General features: G+C 38.1%; 1 protein-coding gene across 10 annotated transcripts in view; it reads left to right on the top strand.

The window, feature by feature from the left end:
• The window catches only part of LOC121324054 (amyloid-beta A4 precursor protein-binding family B member 2-like), a 121,744-nt gene that overhangs the window by 41,750 nt on the left and 56,270 nt on the right, over positions 1-23,724 (top strand). For 7 of the 10 annotated variants that reach the window (XM_041265536.1, XM_041265528.1, XM_041265510.1 and 4 more), the window contains 4 exons: positions 1,967-2,042; positions 2,802-3,584; positions 19,131-19,339; positions 21,877-22,020. In XM_041265536.1, coding sequence (XP_041121470.1) covers positions 2,024-2,042; positions 2,802-3,584; positions 19,131-19,339; positions 21,877-22,020 — 1,155 coding nt within the window. In that variant the 5' untranslated portion in view covers positions 1,967-2,023. The remainder of the gene's footprint in view (positions 1-1,966; positions 2,043-2,801; positions 3,585-19,130; positions 19,340-21,876; positions 22,021-23,724) is intronic. The other 3 variants (XM_041265551.1, XM_041265545.1, XM_041265500.1) reach the window with 2 other exon arrangements.

The raw sequence follows: 23,724 nt of genomic DNA, 5'->3' as shown, positions 1-23,724 counted from the left end.
TTTTTTTGAAAAACACATTTAAAAGGCACTACATATCAACAGGACACTAAGTACTGCATCTCCAGCCAAGCCCCACCCCTTGTTCACTGTATTTATCACATACCTCTTCATGGTAGTGCATACTGATAAATCCTCATTTGAGCACTAATTTTTTCATCAATCTCCTCAGTAATGCTATCCAAGTCTATTTTATTACTATAACATCTCAAAAAGCTCTAGAAATGTCTATGATATTTTCTGAGCGCTGGATGTGGAAGCATCTTGTTTTTTTTTATGTCTCTGTTAGGTCTGTGTTGCAGGGCCTCTGTATTGCTCGATCCGCCCTTTTTTCTTCGGCTACTCTTTGTTCCTGTCGGTCTCACTCGGCTATTGAAAGGTTTTCTCAGCTTTTTCCAGAGAAAAAATGACTAGAGACCTGTGCTTGATGTCTTTTTGATGATGTCGGATAGGGTTTGACATCAGCCCGGTAAGGGAAAATTGTAATGTCGGACCTGGTCCGACATAGGACCACAAAGGGTTAAGGACCACCAACCTCCTCTTCTTGTTGACTTATCCTCATGTGTTCATTGCCATTTGACACTTCTTTAACAGTTGTTCACCTGTTGAAGTTCTGCCCTTGTCTTTGTTAGGACTTTTTTTCTGACACTAGCTTGTGTCCCAATTTAAAAGTACCCCTGGGGAATGTAAACTAACAAACCACAGTGTGGGTTTTGGTCTGGAACACACTACAGTACGTTACGTTGGTGATGTATCTGCCAATGTATTATAGAAATCATGCATGCTTATTTGTTCCTCCATGCACACAGATAAGAGTTTTCGATTAAAAAAGAGAAAATCGTGCTTATCCTTTTGAACTTGAATCCAAGAAAGCGCTTAATGATGCACTTGCACTGCGCCAGCACTGATATATGGCGGAGAAGACGGTGTTCCAATTGGTATGATGCACAAAAAATAAATAAACAGCTAGTAATTTTACCTGTGACTATTCCTACAGTTTTACAGATTTTGACATCCATACTGCTTTGCAACTTTGTACTTTGTGTACAGTAATACTAGGAAAATTGCGTTCCACCTGTGATGGAAATTATGTCTTTTAGAAAGTTGCTAGTTTAAAAAAAAAACAAAAAAAAACAAAACACTGCTGGTGACTTCTGTAAAAGTCTCTATATAGTCTTCAGGCTTATGGAAACCTCACATTTACATCAGTCTATTTTCCTGTGTGATAGTATTGTTTGCTATATCCCACCTAATGTCTTCTTTTCTCTCTCCCTGCGTATCAGTGGCTCCAGGCCTGTATTGTAAATGCGTTCATACAGTTGTTATTCCAGTAACTCCAGTCTAGAAGTGGGATAATGACTGCTGCAATTTTAAAATTGCCAGGTTTTTTAATGGCACCCCCCCCACACTTTAAAAACGATGACATGTCTGCTATTCACGAGCAGATACAGTTAAACTCAGGAAGAGATATGAGTTCTAATATCTATGTATTTTCCATCTTGTATTTTTGCTACTGTGTCAAGTAGTTTTTATTAGTGTATTATTTTACCCATTTTTATTGTTCTCTGAACCAGTCTGGAAAATCCTTAGCTAGACTATTGTCTTCAATGAATCTTGCACTGCAGTGCTTGTAAATTTAACATGCAGTTGTTCAGCATTACGAGAGATGATTAGACGCACTGAAAACAAAAATTAATTGTTAGCACTCCTGGAATGTTACTGATTTATATATTTAAGGACATATAAGTTCATGCATACTGTGCTCTAAATAAGGAACAGACCAGAACAATTTGCAGGTCCTTTTTTGTGCTACAAGTGTCTGTTTTTTTTGTTTTTTTTCCCATATTTTCATTTGTTCTCATTTTAGATTGTGTGAGGTTATTTACAAGCAGTATGAGTGTGTTTTGTTAGGTTACATCTGTTTGATTTTGGATTTTTAATTGCTTTTAAATAATCCCTTTTTTTCCAGATTTCAAATTCTGACCTATATGCTGATATCTCCATTGTTGAAGCCCTCCTGTGATTCATGTCTGAAGTGCTTCCAGGTTAGATTCCTTCCTGCTTATTACTACATACGTGGTGTGAGAGTTTTGTAACTTAAGACGATTTGTTAGTTTTAATTGTATTAAATACATTTTGATTTTTTTTTTTTTTGTCAGGTAACTCTGTTATTCTACATTTAACCTTTCTCACTAAATTTTGACATTACCAAGTAGTCTTGATTTAACTGAAAATGCACAAACCAATGAATTTCACAATAGTAGTTGTTTTTGTGTATAGCGTTTTGTTGTGGCAAGAATGGTTAAATGGATGGCCTGAAATTTATTTTTGCTCATACAATACATCGTATTAGTAATATTGCCTAATGTTCAATATATTACAAAAAGGTATAGATATTGTGCAATTTTTTTATTTTTAATTGGCAAATGTAATGGTACCTTTGCACGTACTTTAGCTCCAACACTGAGGGGTTGATTCAATGAAAAAATACAATTTTCCGTTCTATGGTGCTTTTATTTGATCACGCTTCTAGAGGAAATATTCCATACTCTCCTCAGCTATAAAAATGTCACATCATTAACACAGCAAGTCTATAATTGAAAACTTAAATGGTATACTGGACAATTTGACTGACTGTCTGTATAGAACAGGGAAACAACACAGATGCTGTATTTCTTGATTACGTTCAAGGGCCTACTCGGAGGTGGGGGTGGGCGCTCTCTAACGCTTCCAGACCACTTTTATGTGCTTACATATTTACTCACTCATGTTTATATTTTCTGTTCTTCTTTTCCCATTTGTAGTTGATTCCTCTATGGACATAATGTCAGTGTGTGTGGCATCAAATGGCAGTGTAACGGACGTGGTAAATCGCAACAGCACTGCTCCCCCCAACTCACTCAGCCTGCGCACCTCCCACAACGAGCTGCTCAACTCAGAGGTCAATCTTACAGAGGTCAAGAACAACACCCCGCCAAAGTGTCGCAAGAAATATGCCCTAACCAGCATCCAGAGTGCCATGGGCCTAAGTGAGCCAGCAGCACAGCCCCCCCTGGGCAACACCACCACCACCTCCTCTTCAGCCAACCCAAAACTGGCCAAAAACGGGGAGAACCAGCTGCGCAAAGCAGCCGAGCAGGACCTAAACAAGAACTTTACAAAGTCCACCACAGTCTCCGGTCGGAACATCATCTCTGAAAAACTGGAGGGTAAGGAGATCAAGGCACAGGAGTCCGATCAGCCCAAGAGAAACAAGAGCTTCCTGAACGACTTTGTTGACCTGGAGGGAGAGACCCTACTTAATGAACGGAACTCCAAAGAGGGACAGGATCCTCCAGCTCTGGGAATTTTGCTGAACGGTGACAACCTCCCACCCTCCAACAATCAAAACGAGCCTGCCAGCCCCGAAGAGTCTCAGATCTCCATGGCCTCGTCAAGCCCTGAGACTAAAAAGGATCAGCCCAAAACAGGTGCCAAAACTGACTGTGCTCTCAGCCGGATCCAGAGCCTGGCCCCCAGCGATGAGGACTCCAGTTGGACAACACTGTCGCAGGACAGTGCCTCCCTCAGCTCACCAGAGGAAGCAGGTACTGTGCTAGATTATTATTTATTGGGTGTATACTTTGGCCTTTTATTAGGTTTGGTTTTATTAATTGAGACTACGTGCTTTAAAAAAAAAAAAAAAAAACTGCCTTGAAAAAATACAAATTCTGCAGGGATATTTCTTTGAAAATCTGCTGGTCATATCAACGATCCACATATTTTGACCATTGAAGTGTTACTGAACAAGTGATAGGGTTACTTTCCTTAGTTTCCTGCTTAGTTGTACATATTCTTGCAGTATCTTTTTCAACATAATCGTGATTGTGTTGTATTTTATCCCTAGTCATAAATCAGTTTTGATCAGATATTTTTGTTTAACATCAGTTGTGCATCGGAAATTACCCTTAAAATGTCTTCTTAATTCACAACTTGTTCAATCATGGTTCCTGACTCCTCTCCCAAAGTTCAGCATTTATTTAGTTTATCTGTCCTACCTGCTTGCTCCTGCACAGGTTCAAAGGGGAGTGAACTGGTTTATGGACTGATGAACTTTTTCTGATTTGAACACGTTGCATTTCAGCAGTCAATATTATGAATTCAGAAGACATTTGACTGGAATACTTGAAGCATAACCGACGTGAAATGAAAACAAGTAATCCACAACGATTTGTGACTAGGGATAATAAAAATAACAAAACAATTGCAACTATGTTGAAAAAGATTTTGAGGAATATGTATAACAACGCAGCGTGTTTTGTTTTATACCCTGCAGCCTGTTCAGTAACACTGTAAGAGACTAGTCACTCTTTATCAATCGGGGGGGGGTGAAGTCCGTGGTCCGCATTTCAAAATAGTACCTGTATTGAATCTCAAACTGTTGTGTTTTTTCATAACATTTATTGAATTCCATTAGCATATCTAAATTCAGCACTGAGTGTTTAATAGTTAACAAGGTTAGACATTAATCATGGCCCGGTGGCCCGGGACCGGTAGAGAGCGCAGTTTGGCCGGTAGTTAGGAAGCACCACAGGCCCGACTGGGCTGGTTACATTTAACTAGTATAATATATGTAGAGCATGTGGCTTCCGTTTCATGAATCCAGGGTGTCAAAAAGCTGAAAATTAATTTACAAACCATTTTTTAAAAACATAACTACGAACTAATCCTAACTTTCCTGCCGTGCGTCATATTTGTTGTACAGTCAGAATCTGATATTGCGTACAGAAGTGCTTTGTTGGTAATCGTTCCCATGGCAAATCTTTTACAAATTGGGTTTTCTACAACTAAGTAATCAATAAGCCAAAAGGAAAGCGTTGAAATCAATAAATCATAAAGAATGTAATTATGAAAAAAATTAAGACGAACATTGAGTGGAGGCTTCATTATGACAGAGAAAAAAAAAAAACATTTTGCCATGTTTAGCGTCAGTTTCTCAGACCTTGCAGATAAAACAGCAGCTTTATTTGTTGTAAATTCAACATTTCGTTTATAACCTATGCAGTCTCACAGTAAGATGTCCTAATGGATACCCAAGATACGCAGTCGAATTGTCTAACTTTTTGATTTGGGATCTGATGTGTTCAGGTCAAAAATGCCATTCACAATCTTTCCAGGACTCGCTGGTATCACTCAGCAAGATTGTCGCTGACTTGGGAGAGGCTACACAAGCGACAACGCTAAGTAGGATTGTTGTTATTTTGTGTTATGAATATTGTTTTAATAGTGTTTATTATAGGGATGGGAATTTCAATTAGTTACCTGTTTGAATACACAGTGCAACCTTTTTGTGTATTCAGTTATCCAAACTCTTGTCCCTTACACTACCAAGAGTAAAAGGCAAATGTGTGTGCACTAAGCAGACAGCATAACAGTGTAAGCCAGTAGAGTTTAGCAGGGTTTACAAAGTGTTCAAACAATGTCCAAAATGAGATTTCTTCGCTCTGTACCCCTTTCCTTAGGCACAGGTTTTTTTCTTTTGTTTACTCAATTAAAATACACAGAACTCAATAAGCAGCAACGTCACAGCGCGTATCTCTTATTAAAGCAACAGTAGCATAATATTGCACAAACCACCAAATAATAATTTTTGCTGCAGTGTATTCAGAATAAAATAACACCTGTCATATAGCAACCTAAATATTCTACATCTGTTTAATTCTAACAAATAATATTTATAACATTCTTAGTGTAAATATTGTAACCTGGCCAAAACAGAAAATACATTCCAACATTACAATAGTTTAACATTACTAATTACAACTAACCATCAAGTACTGACATCAGATTAATCAAAGTAAAGTTACTTTGTTTGTTCAATAACCTGTAAATAATTCAAAACAAGGAACACTTGCTTTATACATGTTAAATGGCTGAAGTAACATATTGAATGGCTTCGTTTAGCCACTTTCTTTTTAGATGTGGGCACTCTTTGGTTACCAAACACAGTTAGAAACATACTGAAAATAAAAACCATCATCAAAAAATATATAAATATATTGGGCCAGATAAAATTGCATCCGGGCCAGTAAAAGCACTAGCTCAGTGGCCCGAGGGGTCAGTAGTTAAAAATCTAAAGGTAGAGCCCTGGTTAAGGGTGATGGATCCAAATAGCAACACTGTTAAGTCATTTAAAACTGACCTCTTGAAAGTCACACATGTAACCGTGCATGAGAGTGTGTTTAGTGCATTTCTGTCTGGAGGGAAATTGAAAAGAACCCTATTTTAAAGGCTTGTAATGATTGCTGCATTCCAGTCCACCACTATTTTACATAATCTGAGTTGTCACCATTGCCTTCAAATTTGCTATGCTGCTGTTCCATGATTCTCCCGGTAACGTTTGTTTTATTGTCGTGGTAATGATACAGTATATATTAATATATACTTGTTCCACATGATGACCAGACCACTACACTTTTACCAATCATTGTGCCATTCTGTCCCTGTTCCTGTACTGATATGTATATATGTGTGTATGTTTGTTCCCCCCCCCCCCCAAAAGCCAACGATGTCTATTTTGAATGGATGCTGGGATTCTTTTTTTTTTTTTTAAATAAATAAATAAATACAATAATCATACAGTAAAGTTTTATGGTATTCTGGTGACCTTGAATATGTTGTTTTCTGTTGCATTTGTTACCAGCACATAACAATTCTGTAAAATGTACATCTGTGAGTTTGTGTGTGAAATATACTTATTTGAAATAGGGAGAGAGTAATAAGTGTTGACATTTTAATTTGATGGGATTCATTCAGGAAATACCTGTGGAGAGTGAAGAATGTCAGTCCAACAAACTGTTCTCTGCCTCTCCACAGGTGCTTCCTCGAGAAGTCATGTTGCATTGAAATAGATTTGATTTAGTGTTATACTGTAATTACCTTTTGATGCAAGTTGATTGTATTTGTGTATTAATTGCCAATGCAGCATCCAGAGTTTTCAATAACAATATAGCAGATTGTTGTGTATGCAATTGGGGACTATGTATACTGCAAGTTGTTTGAGTTGTTTTTAAAAACAACGATTGAAATGCATTTTATTGGTTAGGTTTCACTTCATATGGTTAAGTTTAGGTTCCTTTCAGATGGTAAAGGTGCTATTTACTTTGACCGAAGATGGCTGTTGTATTGTTAAGTGAGTTTTTGGTTTCTTGATGATCAAGAAAGAATGCTTTGAAATGTTGGGTTCGTATTCAGTATTCAGCTGTCTCATTCAAATTTGATTGCGTTAATTGTATGCTTTTTTGGCAGCCATTTTCAAGGCAAGGTCATCTGAGGTACTTGACAGTGTTATACCTGTGTGTGTGTGTGTGTGTGTGTGTGTCTCTCTCCCTGACCTTGGCTTTTTACTCAATATGGCTCTGGTATGATGTGACCTTTTTATATTTATGCCTGATTTAGGGAGCATACTTTCAGAAAATTTCAAAGTCTGTTTTCTTTAACAAAATAGTTTTATATGGTTAAACAGTGGTCCAGTAAGAGTTGTGTTTTGTTCATTAAAAACAGACTTTGAAAAAGCATTGTTAAGTGGGCATTGTCTTCATGTTTGGTACACTGCTGTATTCTTTGATTCTCTCCTAAGTTCCATTTATAGCTGTTGTCCAGGTAAAAACTAAAGAAAAGTACCACTTATTTTAATCCACTTATTAATAGCAGTGTAGTCCGGTGGTTCAAGAAAAGGGCTTGTAACCAGGATGTCCCCGATTTAAATCCTAGGTCACTCACTGACTCACTGTGTGACCCTCAGCACGGTTAACCTCCTTGTGCTTGTCTTTTCGGTTGAGACGTTGTTATAAGTGACTTTCCAGCTGATGCACAGTTCACACACCCTAGTCTCTGTAAATCGCCTTGGATAAAGGCGTCTGCTGAATAAAAAAAAAAAAAAAATGTTTGTATGTTTGCAAGCGAGCAATAAGGCCCGACAAGGTGCCTGTATACGATGAATATATGAGGTCATGTGCCTCCAGTCCGAGAAGTCTGTATATTAAATGTATATGGACACCCTGATAGGCCTTATTGCATTTATAATCCAGGAAAAACAGTGGATTCCAACACCCTCCCCCCCCCGTGCAGACACACACTGTTTGAGCAGAACAGATGGGAGAAATAAAAATGAATTCAACGATATCTCGGATTTCGGTAATTTTTCAGAGAGGGGTGGATAATGTGCAGAAGTGTCTTTCTGTGTTTTTCTGTAGTGTTTACAAACTGCTAAAAATACATTATTTGACGGTGTGAGTGACTAAAAAGACAGCATTTATTTTTTTTGGTATTTGTTTCTGTTATGCTATTCTCCAGTTCATTTAATTGTTCCAAGTGTTAATTAATTCATAATATACTATTTCTATGGTGAAACCTTGTAATGTGACTCGCATTAGATTATGGAAAGTCAACAGAGTATCGCTCGATGTGCTGGGTGAGCAGTCTTATTGAAATTAGAAATATTGCTTCTCAACTCCAAATCCTTAACTACATATTAATAAGCAATATTTTCATTAATTATATACTACGAACGTATGTTCAGTATAGAATTCTAATGGTGAATTTTAAAAGAATTACAAAAAACACACACAAATCCTGTGGATAGTTTGGACTGTTGAGGATATTGATTACCAAACAAAGGGAGAGACTGTCTGAGAAAGGCGCAGCACTCTCTCTAATACAGACCATCAACTAAATCAATTGCTTCCCTAACCCATTACTGCATTGCGCCTTCTGGGAGGTGAATAAAGGTTGGAAGCCAGAGTGCCGTTTTAGTTTTAAAAGTCCTTCTGTTAAATTTGACAGCCTAGGCTAGTATTGCCCTCCAACAACACATGTTAAAAGAGATACCTGGCTAGATGTGCAAGTGTGTCGGTACAGTATGTGGCAAGGCTACTGTACTCTGTGTGGGTTGATTGATGGCCACACATCTTCATCCTAAGTGTACAGTTTCTAAAGGCTCTGCTGTAAACCAGAACCCTGTCTGAAAATACATCAGTGTATTGCCAGTTGGAATCAGTTCAATACAAAGTGCATTGTATGCACACGCGCGCGCACACGCACTGCTGTAATATCTTTATGGCTGTCTAGTGTCTGGCTTATTGGAATGGGCATTCATTTATTTAGTCAATGCGCGTTATTATAGCTCTGAAGGCTGCAGGCGATTGGGTGGGGAGAGAGTCATATTTTCAAAGTCAATTTCACTGTTCTGGTAATTAAGGTAATGCCTGTTGTGCACAGCTGCCCTCCTGTCCTGTTAGGTTTGCAGGCTAATCTGCTGCTGCAGGTACTAGACAGTAGAGGGGCAAAAGGAAGACTAAAGGATGCTTGTTGCGGGACAGCTAAGGCTGGTCTGCCATGGAGAAGATCATAATTGTAAGTATGCTGGTAACTTCACTCTGAATTCGTTAGCTTTGGGAGGGTTGTTTTTATTTATGCTAAGTGACTGTGGTGTTGTACTAACCCTGTTTGGATTGTTTCTGAACTTTTCCTGTGGTCAAGAATCTTATTTTAATTATGGGCAAAAATGTTATAAAAAAAAAAAAAATGGTGGTGTTCACAAAACATGTTTACACTCTAGAGAATTCTATTGGTATTAAAAATGGGACTAATTCAAATTGCTACTTAATGATGTGTATATCACTAATAAACTAAAATACACTGTGGGAATAAAAGGCCCTGAATATTTAAGGACACTGCAAATGACATTAGTTCCTGTACTATTCAGTGTATGTGGAACCTTACATAGGTGCCATCTGTTTGTGGTTTTATGGTGGTTGTGGTTGTGGGTGTGTGGTGGTTGTGGGTGTGTTGTGGGTGTGTGGCGGTTGTGGGTGTGGATGTGTGGTGGTTGTGGGTGTATGGTAGTTGTGGTTGTATGGTGTTTCTGCGGCGCATTTGTTAATGAGAAGCCAACTGGGACTCTGCAGAGTTCACCCTTGCACATGCCTGCTGTCTAAGCCTATCAGCACTGACATTAAAGTGAGGGAGCCAAGCTTGTACTGTGTTACTGCTTATAAATTCACTCTCTAAATTGTCCCTTTGCCCAAATTAAATAATGCAATAAATACTGTTTCGTTATTTCATTTCGGCATTGATTACCAAAAAGGGCAATTTTTTTAACCAATTGAACATTTGGTCAATTCATTAATCTAGTAATCAGTTTAGCGCTGAACAGTGGAGTTGGGTGAGTCAGGCAGCACCCAGCACAGAATAATGATTACAGAAACTAACCCTAACCTCTAACTAGGCTGGTGTATGTTTAGCAATCAGAGTTCTAGCATAATAGATTTTGCCCTATATTGCCAAAAGCTTTTATTTATTGTATTATTGTTGACTCAAACACAACTGCACAGGAGTCAGAAACTAAAATAAAATAGGATATGGGTTGAATGTGGTTCTATTTACGGTATGACGTCTGACATTTTAGATAGAACCGTTAGCTGGTCACAGCAAAGTATGTTGTTGTTTTATATTGGAAATGAGTTAGAAGTTAATTTGGGTTTTGCAGGGTACAAAGGTTTAACACTGGTAGCATTGAGCTCTTGCACTGTGTCCCTGTTACTGGGTTTAAATGCAAGCAAAGTTATTTAATGTAAATATTACATTTAATTCATTTTCAGTTTTTTACAGTCCTTTCAGTTACCTGCTATAGATATTTTACCATAAGCTAGATCAGGTGGTGTCTATACAGAAACAAGAGCCAGTCTTATCTAGATGTCAGCAATATTGGCTCAAGTTTTCTTTTGTTTTGCTCTGAATGCATTAGTGTGCTCTAGAGGGTGCTGGCGCTTACTAAGTTGTCGAAAGCTGTCTGGTTAGCATGTGGAATTAGACAGTTACAGCAGTCGATCTTCTGATAATTAAACAGTGTACACCAGTTAATCAATGAATGTTTTAACATTTAATAAGATTACACATTAAAGTTTACCTTCATTCAGCATTCAACAAAAAGTTTATTTGGGGGAGCAAAAACTGCACTGTAGAGAAAAGCAGTAAATGTATATATATATATATATATATATATATATATATATATATATATATATATATATATATATATATATATATACACACACACACACACACTGTACTGTTGGTTGTATTGATAGTGACTACATTAGACGTTATCAGTAAGTTAATCATTATTCTGAACACTGTACTGGGCACAAGTTGTCAGTGAATGGTTTTATGATGATTTAAAGTATTAAACTCAATTTATCCTTATCTCAATTGTTATACGGTCTTTAAAATAATTCTTACCATACCATTTAATAAAGCACATTTGAACCATTGTGCAAGACTGTATATGAAAGGTTGTTTATCTTCTGTACACAATAAGCCTTTATCTCCTATACCTGGAAGCTGGAGATATGTTTCTCCATCACATTTATAGAATCGCTTTTACCATCTGTTGATAGATTTCTATTTATGTTTTTCATTTGGAGATGTAGCATGTGCTTCTTTAGTTTACTGTTACCTAATGAATAAGAAACGAATACCCTCAAGCCATCTGTTTGGATTTACTGGAGCTAGTCCGCACAATAAGGGACAACAGTGCTATGTTTACAGCTTGCTGTTTAAAAAAAAAAAAAAAAAAAAAAAAAAAAAACAAACACAAATGTATAATTTCTCAAATTTCTCAAATAATTGATTATAGGAAAAAGTTTTGCTTTTGTGGATGAGGAAAAGTTACAAGAAATAGATTTCAGCTTTTTTTTGTTTTTTTTTGTGCAAAACTCTACAGCAAAAATGCTAATTCAAAAGTATTCATACCCTGATAAGGAAAACGAAATGAATAACTAGTTGAGGTACCTTTTACATATAACTTCTTTTAAATGATTAGGATATTTGTCAATGAGTCTTTTAGTGATTTTTGACCATTCTTCAATGTAAAATTGTTCCAGTTCACTCAAATTCCAAGGACTTCTCTTGTGCATATCCTTCTACAACTCATACCAAAGATTCTCAATCGGATTTAGATCTGGACTTTGACTAGGCCAGTCCAGAACCGTGATTTTATTCTTCTTTAAGCATTCTGAAGTAGATTTTGATGTGTGCTTTAGATTGTTGTTGTGTTGGAACGTCCAACTGAGCTTTAAACCAGGTTCCAGTGTATTCAAAGGTCATTGCCACCGACTATAAAATTCAAACCAAACTGTTACAGCGCAACACTTATTGTAAAAGACACAATTTCTTTATTTCTTACATATAAAAAGAGAACTCTGGCGTTTCAGCCAGCTTCAAATACTCCAATTACAAGAATGTCTTAGTCCTTATATATAACAAAATAACACAGAAATACTTTCTGTGAAACAGACTTTTTATAACTAGGCCAGATGTTTTACTTACAGGGGGATCTTAGAAGTGCCCTAAAAATGTGAGCAAGCAATGAAAAAATGAAAGACTGTTGTGGAAGCGGATTCCCACAGGTACTTCAAGAAGTGGCTTTACAAGGTTCTTGCTTTGATCAATAAACAGCCAAATGAGCGAGATGGGCCAAATGGACCGTCTGTTGTTTGTAACATTTCTTATGTTCTTAGTCACATGCAACATAACCCCTCAAAATATATACCGTTCAAATGTTTTAGAAAGTAAAACAAGTAAACAGAGTATAATGCTAAACTAGACTAGCCTACACTGGAAAACATTTATTTTTAAACATTGGGGAATATACGTTGTATTCATTCATTTTAAACACTGCGTTAATTTTACATTTTTATAGTGTTAGATTTAAAAAAAAAATCATGTCTGGCAAATAACTCCTTTACTAGAAACGCTGCTAACGTATGCAATTCAATAATGAAAAGTTAAAATTGAAGTATTATATTTAAGGCTGCATTTCTAAAACAAACTGGCCACTAATGTAGGTGCCTTCCTCATATGCTATTAGAACAGAATTCTGTTTAAGTGTATTCAAACCAAATGTCTCTGTCAAAACAATATTAACAGTGCACCTTGAATAAGAACCTAAGACATTTTGCCAGCGAGAGGTGGCCATGCCACCCATAATGCTTGTTTGGTTGTTAAAAATCTTGCAACAAAAGTAAATTAGACAAAAGACAACCACTCTGACTACTAGAATAAACTGCAAGTACTTTATATTGCTTTCATGTTGAACCTGTAGCCTGTAGCCGTCTGCACTGGCAGATTTTGCAGTGTGACCCGGAAGCTTTATAGGTCCTGTGCTTTCCTCTGCAGATGAAGCGTCACATTGATCCTGTTAGGGAAACTGATATGCTGGCAATGAAGTCTGTATTCATTCTGGTCTTTCCATCGCTCATGCAATTCAAAACACAGGATTTTCACAGATATTACATTACATGCACAGAAAATACGGATTAACACAAAATCCAAAGAATATAAAAACATTGCAAACATGTGGTAGGGTTTTAATTACACGTTGGCAAATTATATTTGTGCAGCTTCTAGCAAATGTACTGTAATTATGACATAAACAAGCATCAGTGAACTCCCTTTTTGATCAGCTTCTAGCTCATTCCTGTTGTATGTGTTGTCTTTGCTGTCTTTTTTTAAAAGTAATATGCACTGGGATTCACTTAAACTAAAAGAACGGAAGAAGCTACAGTAAAAGTAAACTTCGGCAAAGAGATTGAGATGGCAATCTGAAAGATGTTTCAATAAATTGGTGGCATTGTAATCTTTTTTTGTTAGTATTTTAAATATGTTTGATAAAAATGTATTGTATCCCTGCAGTTATTTTTAAAATAAATTTAAATGGTCAGGTCATCATATATTTACATAAAAAACACCACTGTCCAATGGTTAAGTTTAACAGGATCTGTCATAAATATCTAACATCACTCGCATTTTAATAAATAAATGTAACTTTAAAAAAAAAAAAAAAAAAAAAAAATTATTGTTTTTCTTCTAGGTTAAATGAACTGCCTATCCTATGGGTGAAATTAAATGTGTTTTATTTCTTAATTGTTAATATATTTTTTCTGTGATACACTAGCTGATGGTCGTGTGTCTGGGGTCGGCTGTTGTAAAAGCAACCGGATCTCTTCTCACTGTGGCTCTGGTCACATGACTTCAAGCTCAGTGATCCTGCAGGAAAGATGATTTTCAAGTTGCTACGACAACAGTGTGTGCTTTGAGGAAACACTGTTCTAAATGATCGATTCCTTTGCCGTTTAGCACTTCCCAGAGAAGTACTATCCTGCATGACGCAGATAGGAAGTCTGGCTGGTAATTATTTATCCAGCTTGCCTGCGGTTTGAAAAATATATTTAATCCTTCAGCATATTTTTTTAATTTTTTATGCCAATACATTACGTCTTTGTCATGATGCTCGGAAAAGACTACATGCTGGCCATTGTAATTGTGAATTACGAGGGTAGGTTTGGATTCATTTACTATAATGTGCTTGCAAGAAACTGATGAGTGAAGAGTAAAGTTCATTGTGAATTCAAGCTTATACCTTGCAGCACATGGGACACGTTATTGCTTTGTAATAAAGAAATTTCATTAGAAAGGCAGTTTTACAGCCTTGAAATATTGTTTCCCAGCATTTACAGACTGCAGGAAACTTATTGTAATTCTGGGGGTTACACCGGTTGGAGAATCGGTGCGAAATGTGTTCAGTCATGTGCCTGATCAGATTACAGATAACATAAGCATAACCTAAGAGAAGGAAGACAGAGATAGTCAATCATCTGCTTCTAAGTTCTCTGTATGGTTCAAGGCAAACGTTAATGTTGTCTTTTTTATGTTTGTTTTTCTCTCTCCTTCATCAAGATGAGAAGTAGTGTCTCGGCTGAGACTTGGTGAAATATCTCCAGCTTGTCATTGTACACAATTAACCCATTAATGTTGGGTCAGGAGCGCTGTGATAAGTTTAAACTGGACAAGTGTGAGAGGCTAACAGTGGTTGCATAGGGGGCCACTTTTCCTTTTGGGTTGCTGTGGGTCACAAAGCCACCTCCACAGCTGGTCTCTAATCAGAGTAGCCTTGAGTGGAGAAGTCTCGGCGGTACTGTAATAGTCTGTTCAGAGAGAAGACAAAGGTGAATGAATTTCTGTGGTTTGATATAATTAGCCATCATGAAGTTATTTGAAAGTAAGACAACACCTCTGGATCTAGTCACCAGAAAAAGTATGCAGCAACTTTAGTAATATTAGACAGCGGGAGGCTAGGGGGTGCAGTGGGGACTCTGTTATCGATTTACTTTAGGAAACCTGAAATACAAGGGGACTGAGTTTTTTTTGTTTCTCAGCCATGAAACAACCATTTTGCTATGGTTTGATACATGGAAGCAGTGCTTTGAGAGAGGACCAGGGCTCGTGGGAGAGAGGTACATGACTGGAGCTTTGCAAGGACATATGCAAATTGCCTGTGACTCTGTCTGACTGTATTCAGTGCTACTGTTATTGTCTCTCTGTCTCTGCTCTATTTAAAAATACATAGATATAAGGAGGTGGTGAAAAACCCACCTTGACTATCAACCCATGTTGTTGACAGCTTTTGATGTCTGTACTCTGACCTAATATGGCCTGACGTTTGTGTGGGTATTTACGATACAGAGCCCTTTGAATAAATAAACGTTAGGGTATAGGAAGGTGAAATTGCATATGGCTGTTAAGGGAACCATGGGAATGCAAATGTCATTGTTGTTAATTTTTGTCACTAGGGGGTGCTACTACGACCTACCTCCTGATAACACAGTGTAACAATTTATTTAGTTTTTTTTTTTTTTGGTTCCTGGGTAGTAAGTGTTATTTCCTAATTTCTTATGCCTCAAAAGTATAGAAAATGGCTATTATTCCCCACAAACTTTGCTTTTGTGACCAGGACAGTGATATTTTGAAATGTACCTATTTTCCAGAACATTCCAGATAGATTCAGTGCTGAGTAAACTTGGAGTAACTTCTAGAACTTTCCAGTAATATAAATAGTAGTATAAATACAGGGGCCTTAAGCCCACCAGTTCAGTTTAGTTCCAGCTGCCTAAGCGGATACATATCTGCAATGGTGGCAGCCTCTTGAAGGCGGTTTTACCAAGTTTCCCTGCTATCTTTGCCATTGGGACAGCAGGGACACCAAGGCACACTACCACAAGCGGGACTGGCCACAGCGGACCGAGTTCTCTGTAGGGAGGAACAACGTCAAGTGAGAGCCACTGGTGGACCCCCGGAAGGTGCTGATGCCACCACTGCACATCAGATTGGACGTTATGAAACAATTTGTCAGAGCTCTAGATAAGGAGTCGGCAGCCTTCAAGTACCTTCAAGACTTCTTCCCTAAGCTGTCTGAAGCAAAGGTCAAAGCCGGTGTCTTCGTCGGACCACAGATAAAGAAGATCCTGGAGTGCAATGAATTTCCCAAGAAGCTCACTTGCAAGGAGAAAGCGGCTTGGAACAGCTTTGTCGCAGTGGTTCGAGGCTTCCTGGGCAATCACAAGGCCGAAAACTATGTGGAGCTGGTTGAGACTCTGGTGAAGAACTACGGCACAATGGGCTGTAGGATGTCCCTCAAAGTCCATATCCTTGATGCTCATCTTGATAAATTCAAGGAGAACATGGGAGCGTACTCGGAGGAGCAAGGCGAGCGCTTTCACCAGGATATACTGGACTTTGAACGCCGCTACCAAGGACAGTATAACGAGAACATGATGGGAGACTACATTTGGGGGCTGATTCGTGAAAGTGATTTACAGTGTAATCGTAAATCTCAAAAAACTACTCACTTCTAAATCTTTTGTAGTCATTTTTGTATTACTTTAGTATAAATACATGTTAGTTTGGATTCATATGTTGTTTTTTTCTGACTTTATGTGAACGAAAAGACACAAATTCGCCCGTTTTCTCATTGGAAATATGTAAATTTCAAAATATCACTGTCCTGGTCACAAAAGCAAAGTTTGTGGGGAATAATAGCCATTTTCTATTCTTTTGAGGCATAAGCAATTAGGAAATAACACTTACTACCCAGGAACAAAAATTGTGTTACATAGTGTAATCACTGTGTTCAATATGTGCTCCTCCGTGATCCAGAATGAATTGCATTCGTTTGACAACGGACATTAGGGCAGCATTACACATCTCATCAAGTGTGCTGGCCAACCTTGAGGTCCGGGATTGTGCGAGGGTACACCAGAAATCTGCTGGTGTAAGGCTCAGTGAATGAGGTACCAGAATAAAATGTGAACAGAAATATACAAAAAAACAATGAACTTGTACCACAACAGATGAAATCGGTGATCACAGACATTGTTTTTTTAACTTTGTTTTCACAGAGAGATAGACTGCAAGTCGTCTTTTTATAATTACATTTTTTTTTTTTTTTTTTTTTTTTTTGGAGAAGAAAAAAAAAATTCTGAATCAAACTAAGCCCTTCGATTTAATACTACTTGAAAGTTATGATAACAGTTTATAAATAGTGTGTGTGTACTGTACGAACTGCCAGCATTCGCTGCAGGACCTACATTGAGTAGCTTTCTGTTTTTAATTTAAATTATTGTTCCACTTGTTGTTTAATTGTCGTACAGTTGCATTTAATTTAATGTACATGTCTCTTGTCAGCCCCACACCAGCTTTGTTATCCTCATGTGTATTTCTCGCCCCCAAAGTGTGTTGTGCTTCTCGTCTGCTTACCCTTTCCCCTGTTTGCGCCTTTATTCTCTGCTTAGTTCAGCACTTAGAAATGCTACTGTTAGTAGTCACCGTTGCAGAGCAAGTAAAAAAACAACAAATTGAAATTCTTTGCTGAGCCTTTTTTGTCTGTTGTAATCTACTTTGTAAAAGTATCGTGATGCATCGATACACAACTAATAGTCTCAATTAATATATATATATATATATATATATATATATATATATATATATATATATATATATATATATATATATAAAAATAACATGGCTAGGAGTTTGTCACTTAAAATGTGGACGTAAATCATGGTGCAGTCACGTTCAGTGCGTTCAAAATCACGGAGAAAATGACAGAGGGAGAATAAAGTCACGGTATTCTATAGCTAGCAAACCGTGAATATTGACACTGAACTACAGGCTGAGAATACAATATATTGGTGAGAATACAATATTGTAACGCCGGCTCTTTATGGCGCCAGCAGTAAAGTTGCTGACATGGTGAGTGCCATTTTTAGTCGTCTTTTATTCATTCACCACCAAAACAGAACTGTAACTGTCGCCATGCAATCTAACTAACCCCATTCACTCCCGACTGTGCATACACACTCACATGCATACCAGCTTAACAATACACACAACATAGAACACCCACAGCAGCCGGTCTTCTGTGCCCCCAGTTGTCAAGGTCGCTACACAATATTGGTTTGCTTAATTCGTGTCTTGGAAGGTAAATTCAGAGAGAGACAGAGACAGATAGACAGGCCATAATAGATTGGCTTCAGTGAAAATAATTCCATCTAGGGTTTCTGTGGCGTCATAAATTACGAGACCGAAGGTCGAGTAATTTATAAACTGTCACAGAAACCTGAGAAGGAATTGTTTTCCTGTAACTCACTGAAGAGGCCCATCTATTTTTTAATACATGGGTACCCTTGATAGCCACAGAAGGGTGGCAGGTGAAGAAAATGGACAACACAAATAGAGAAAGCTTCTGAATGTAATTTGTGTATTTTGAAATCCTGTTTTCCTATGCTTCAGTTTTTTATTGCACTACAATTAAAAAGGTGTTATGTAAGATCCCCAATATTAAAGGTTTCTAAATGTCACTAGTCTGCTTGTGTTTTATGAAGGCATGTTCTACTGCAGGGCTGAAGCAGTGTTATAAACTTTTCTTAGACAGGATTGTAAGTGCTTGAAATGCTAATCCTTCTGAAATGAGAGAGTGTGAGTGAGTCTCTGAATGGCTCACCTGGTAAAAAGCACAGCCGCACGATGTTCAGGGTGAGTCATCAACGCAGGCTTAGTCCCGGCTGTGCAGAGTCACATTGGCTCTGGCTCTCTCGTGCGTTATGGAGGCAAAACCAGCAAGAAGCTTCGAGCTACAGCGCACTCAGCACAGACACTAACTTCACTTCATACATACAGTGGCATACCTTCCTAATTTTACTTTTCGGTTTCTAAGTGTTAATGTTTTATATTGTGTGTTTTTTTTTTTTTCTCAGCTGATATATGGAGTGACCAGTCATTTCAGACCGATCCCGATCTGCCCCCGGGCTGGAAGAAAATCAATGACATGGGTGGTATATATTACTGGCACATACCAACAGGAACAACCCAATGGGAACGCCCTATCTCTTTATCAGCTGACATCCCAGGGTCACGAAATGGGTCACTGAGTTCAGTTACCCCGTCTCCTACTCCAGAAAATGAGGTAAGCTTCTAATGGTGGCTTCAGCATAAGAAAAAAAATATATAAATAATAATATAAATAAACAAAAAATATTGTTCATTACAGATTGGTTCCCGGCATTTAACATTTTTACAGATTAGTACCATTAAAAGAAGGCATTAAAAACTGAAGTCATTGGAAACCTCATGGATCGTCTCAGTCAATCAGGCTTCGAGTTAAATGGTCCTTGTCTTACCGGTAGATGGAACCTAAAGCCACAGGAATTTAGGACTCACTTTAAATGGCAAAGTAGCCATCTTGATCCTGTCTAAAATATAACCCAGAACACGTTTTACAAATGTCTTTATACACAAACACTTAGTGTTAAGTCTGTCGCTGTGGACACAAACTACTGCCAGTTTTCTAGCAGGTAATGACTGCTACAACAGATATTAATGTTTAATGAGACGGCAGTATATGTTGTTAATGTTATTACAAGATTGGAATTATTGTTTTGAGTCGGTGATTACTCCAGTACTGCCTTGTTATGATCACTGCACTCATTACATTCAATGTAATTATTATTTTAAAAAGCTATATTTCTCTAATGAAATGAACACTCCCATATACAGTAAACCGCGTGGAGGTTCTGATGCAACATGGTATTGAAACGCTTACATCTATTCCAAAAACATTGCTGTATTGTTTTCTTGTCCAAAACTTTCATTTTACAGCACTTGATGTTACTTAATATTTGGGTTACAACCATATCTTTTAACAGAGTTATTATGTGGGGCGTTTTTACATCGTCTGTTAAATAAATGAATGCAGACTTGCAAGTCTGTGTAATTGCTTCCCTCAGCAATATTTTTTTAATTTATAAATTCAGCTGGTTTCATTGTTGAAATTACTATCTCACTGGCATAATGGCTCTCAAGTATGGCAATGATGTGTTTAATTATTTCTAAGATTTGAAATACTTACTCATGGGTAATGGTGATTAAGATTTTAAATGACTGTATTTCTAATCCTGTGGTCTCTCCCCTGGACCAGTCCTTACATGGCAATGCAGGTTATGGGTGTGTAACAGGGTACTTGCTTGTGGGCGTGTGCATATGCTGCTGAGTGACAGGCAGGAGATCAAGACAGAGGTTGAAGTTGACACGCCCCGCAGGCGCGCAGAATTTATTAACACACAAGAGAACAAAAGTAAACAAACAGGTCATGTGACATTACCAGCGATGGTAACGCATATAGGACATATACAGCAAGCTGTACAAAGGCAAAATAAACACCATGCAAAAAACTATCAAAATAAAGGTGCCGTGAAAACGGCGTGCGTTAGTCCCTAAGGCATGGAGGTCCCGCTTTAATCACCTCATTCACTATACATTAGTGGGATTTACAATCCCTGAACTAATCTCTGTCTAATTATAACCAAAACCCAACTGACTACTAGCACAGCTGTCGGTGGTTTCGCTTTCTTTATCTTCTGATCCTGGGTCACTCACAGTGGTCAGGATTACACAGCCAGGTCTCCCATGTCCAGGTAGTGTGGACAGTGTTCAGCCCGTTGTCTTTGGCTTTGCAGCAGCCCTGAGGTGAACAAATAAGACCTCTTTGTATACCTAACTGCTGATTATCCACAGCTGGCAGTCGGTCACAGCAGGCAGACTCTCCCATGAGGGTCAGGTACTTCATTAATCATTTATAATAATTACACATATTTACGCAATCTTGTTTACAATTTATACACAAAACCCACTCTTCATGTGCAGGGCTACTGCCCTGATACAGGTGACAGACTTGTATGTGGGTAGCCTAATGAATTGAAATCTACAGTATATGCCTGTGAAGAAATAGAGGTTTGTGCTATCCACAGTGGCTTATGACATCCCAGATGAGATTTGTGGGGGTTTTCACACATTTAAAATCATTGTGCAGTAGTTTACCCCCTTATGATTAAATACCTTAATTAAGCAACATTTATATACCCCAAAACCTTTGGCCAACTCCACGTACGTTACAGGATGACAATGGACCTGTTATTGCAGTTGCTATGTGTTTTTGATATAAACTGAGGTCTGTTATTGCAGATGGTTCTGTCAGAGTTATCAAGAGCCAGCTACTGGCACTTCGATACTGAACAATGTTATATTTTTCAAAGCTGTTTTCATTATTCTTAACACACAGTACGCAACAGTTGTTCTTTGTTTGCACTGTCTGCTCATTTCCTTTCTCTTCTCAAAGCCCTCTGTGATACATTTTATCCTATTAATCATCCAATCATCCCTTATAACTTGTCTTGCCTGTTTATTGAAGAGAACTTAATTTTCAGCCCTTAATAGCTGTTTGAGCTCATAAAGTGATGCCTTTGGGAGGACTTGGCATCTATGGCAACGCTCCTAGGACTTGCAGTGCTGCTTGTATTTTTATCCCTTGACTTTCATTGATTTTATTCTGCGTGTTTTACCAGGTTTTCTCATTGTCTCCACTGTCATTCCTTATGACGGGATTAGATGACTTGCTTAATTTTTTTCTCGGCCTCCATATCTCCGACTTGTTTTTTGTGTCCCCAGCAGGCAGAGATTCAGAATGAGGTGTTTCATGGGCCTGCAATCTGGCCTGCAAGCAGTGAGTCAGAAGACTCCGCTGAGCAGTCTGCCATCTCGTCCTCTGACAGCACCGTGCCCTCCTGTGGCTTTGTTAACAGTTGTTACTTTGTAAGTCGGAGCCTCTTACTGTTGCAATGATTGGGGGGAAAAATTTAATTAACTTTAACACCATTTTAAAACTATTGTTTCATATGCAGCTTGTGAACTCCCCCTATTTGCCTTGCCTGGTTAGCATTGTGTCTTTCTGTATTGCTTTTCTCTTGCATTCATACTACTGGTCTAGTGACCTGGGGCCCATTTCATAAAAATCCTGACGTTGTGATGAGGTTGCGAGGACGCAGAGGTCGTCGCTGTGTGTGTTCCATAAAGCACGTTGTAAGTGCCATCACTTACAAGCGCTCTTTAACAATCTGCTCTCAAAAAAAAAAAAAAATCAGGAAATGTTATCCACTTAAAGCCCAGTGACCGATTTAGGTAATTACACAATGCAATGGCGTGGGGGGGGTGGGGGGGTTTGCAAAGGAAAACCAATTTTTCCAAAGAAGAAATTTATACAATTCTAGAAATGGTTGGCCAACATAAATCTGTTCTATTTGGCAAGTTGTCTGAAAGTTAACTAACGAAGACAAAAAAAAAGTGGTAGATAATTACAGTAAATGCTCTAGGGGTGTTGCAGAGAACGGTGCCTGAAATAAGAAAAACAAAAGTAGAGCAAAATTCAAAGAAGGGAAAAGGGATACGAGAAAACCTCAAATGAGGAGAAAAAAAATTGTAAATATAATTGTTAAAGTAGCTGTTGCTGGTATTGAGCAAAAAAAGAAGAGCCGATATCATTTTTATTGAAACTCTGTGTGCACAGTAAATCCACGATGGACTTCTGGGATAATTAATGAACTGATTTTTGTGCATTAAATAGCTTTAATGGTTTAAAATCCTTTTTTTCTTTCAAATATCTTTGTTACGTTAACAACTGATTAGTAAAATCCATTTAGATGTGTTTCTGTTTAAATCTAAAAATACGTTTGACCACCCTAAGATAAGTTATCTCCCTTCTTGGCAATCAGAACTTTTGATATTATGTGCCTTCTGATTTCTCTGTTATATCGACAATGAGCTAGTAGTGTGAGCGTCATTGTATGTTCCAATAGGATCTGTGATGAAAATTGCTACTTGCGGCTGCTGTCGCAGGTTTCTGGTGAAAATCGGCGATGTTGCAGCCCTGTGAAAGTTTTATGAAACCCAATTTTTTATTTGCGAGGTGCTTATGGTTGCGAATCATTGCAAATTGCTTTTATGAAACAGGCCCCTGAATTTTTGCTACTTTCAAATTGAAGCTACATCACATGAGGTGCTCCATATAAAAGTACCCCACAGGGTCACCTGTTCAGTGATGCGAGGGAGCAGTTTACTCTTAATATTCTTTGACTGCTTATATAAAACCCCATTGCAAATTGTGCGGTGGTTTTGTGATGTGAGCTACTGCATGTGGAGACCACAAATCATTAACTTTTGAAAGCCATATTCAAACTCCAGCTGCTTTCAAGTCTTATTCTCGGGTAACACTTTTGTACTAACTTCCAGTTTTGGGTAGTGAGCAGTGATGGTAACAAATGACACATTAGGAACATGCACATGGTAGAAAGCCTTTTAAACAAGAATTTTGAGTTGGGCTCCAGAGTGGCGCATCCAGTAAAGACACTCTGCGTGGAGTACAGGATACACCCTACAGTCTTGAGATCGCTGGTTTGGGTCCAGGGTGTTCCACTGCCGGCCCTTCCCAGGGGGAGGCGCACAATTGGCCGAACGTTGCCT

Source organism: Polyodon spathula, chromosome 1, assembly GCF_017654505.1.
Source record: "Polyodon spathula isolate WHYD16114869_AA chromosome 1, ASM1765450v1, whole genome shotgun sequence".
Lineage (NCBI taxonomy): Eukaryota > Metazoa > Chordata > Actinopteri > Acipenseriformes > Polyodontidae > Polyodon > Polyodon spathula.
This window is presented reverse-complemented; position numbering and strand designations above follow the sequence as displayed.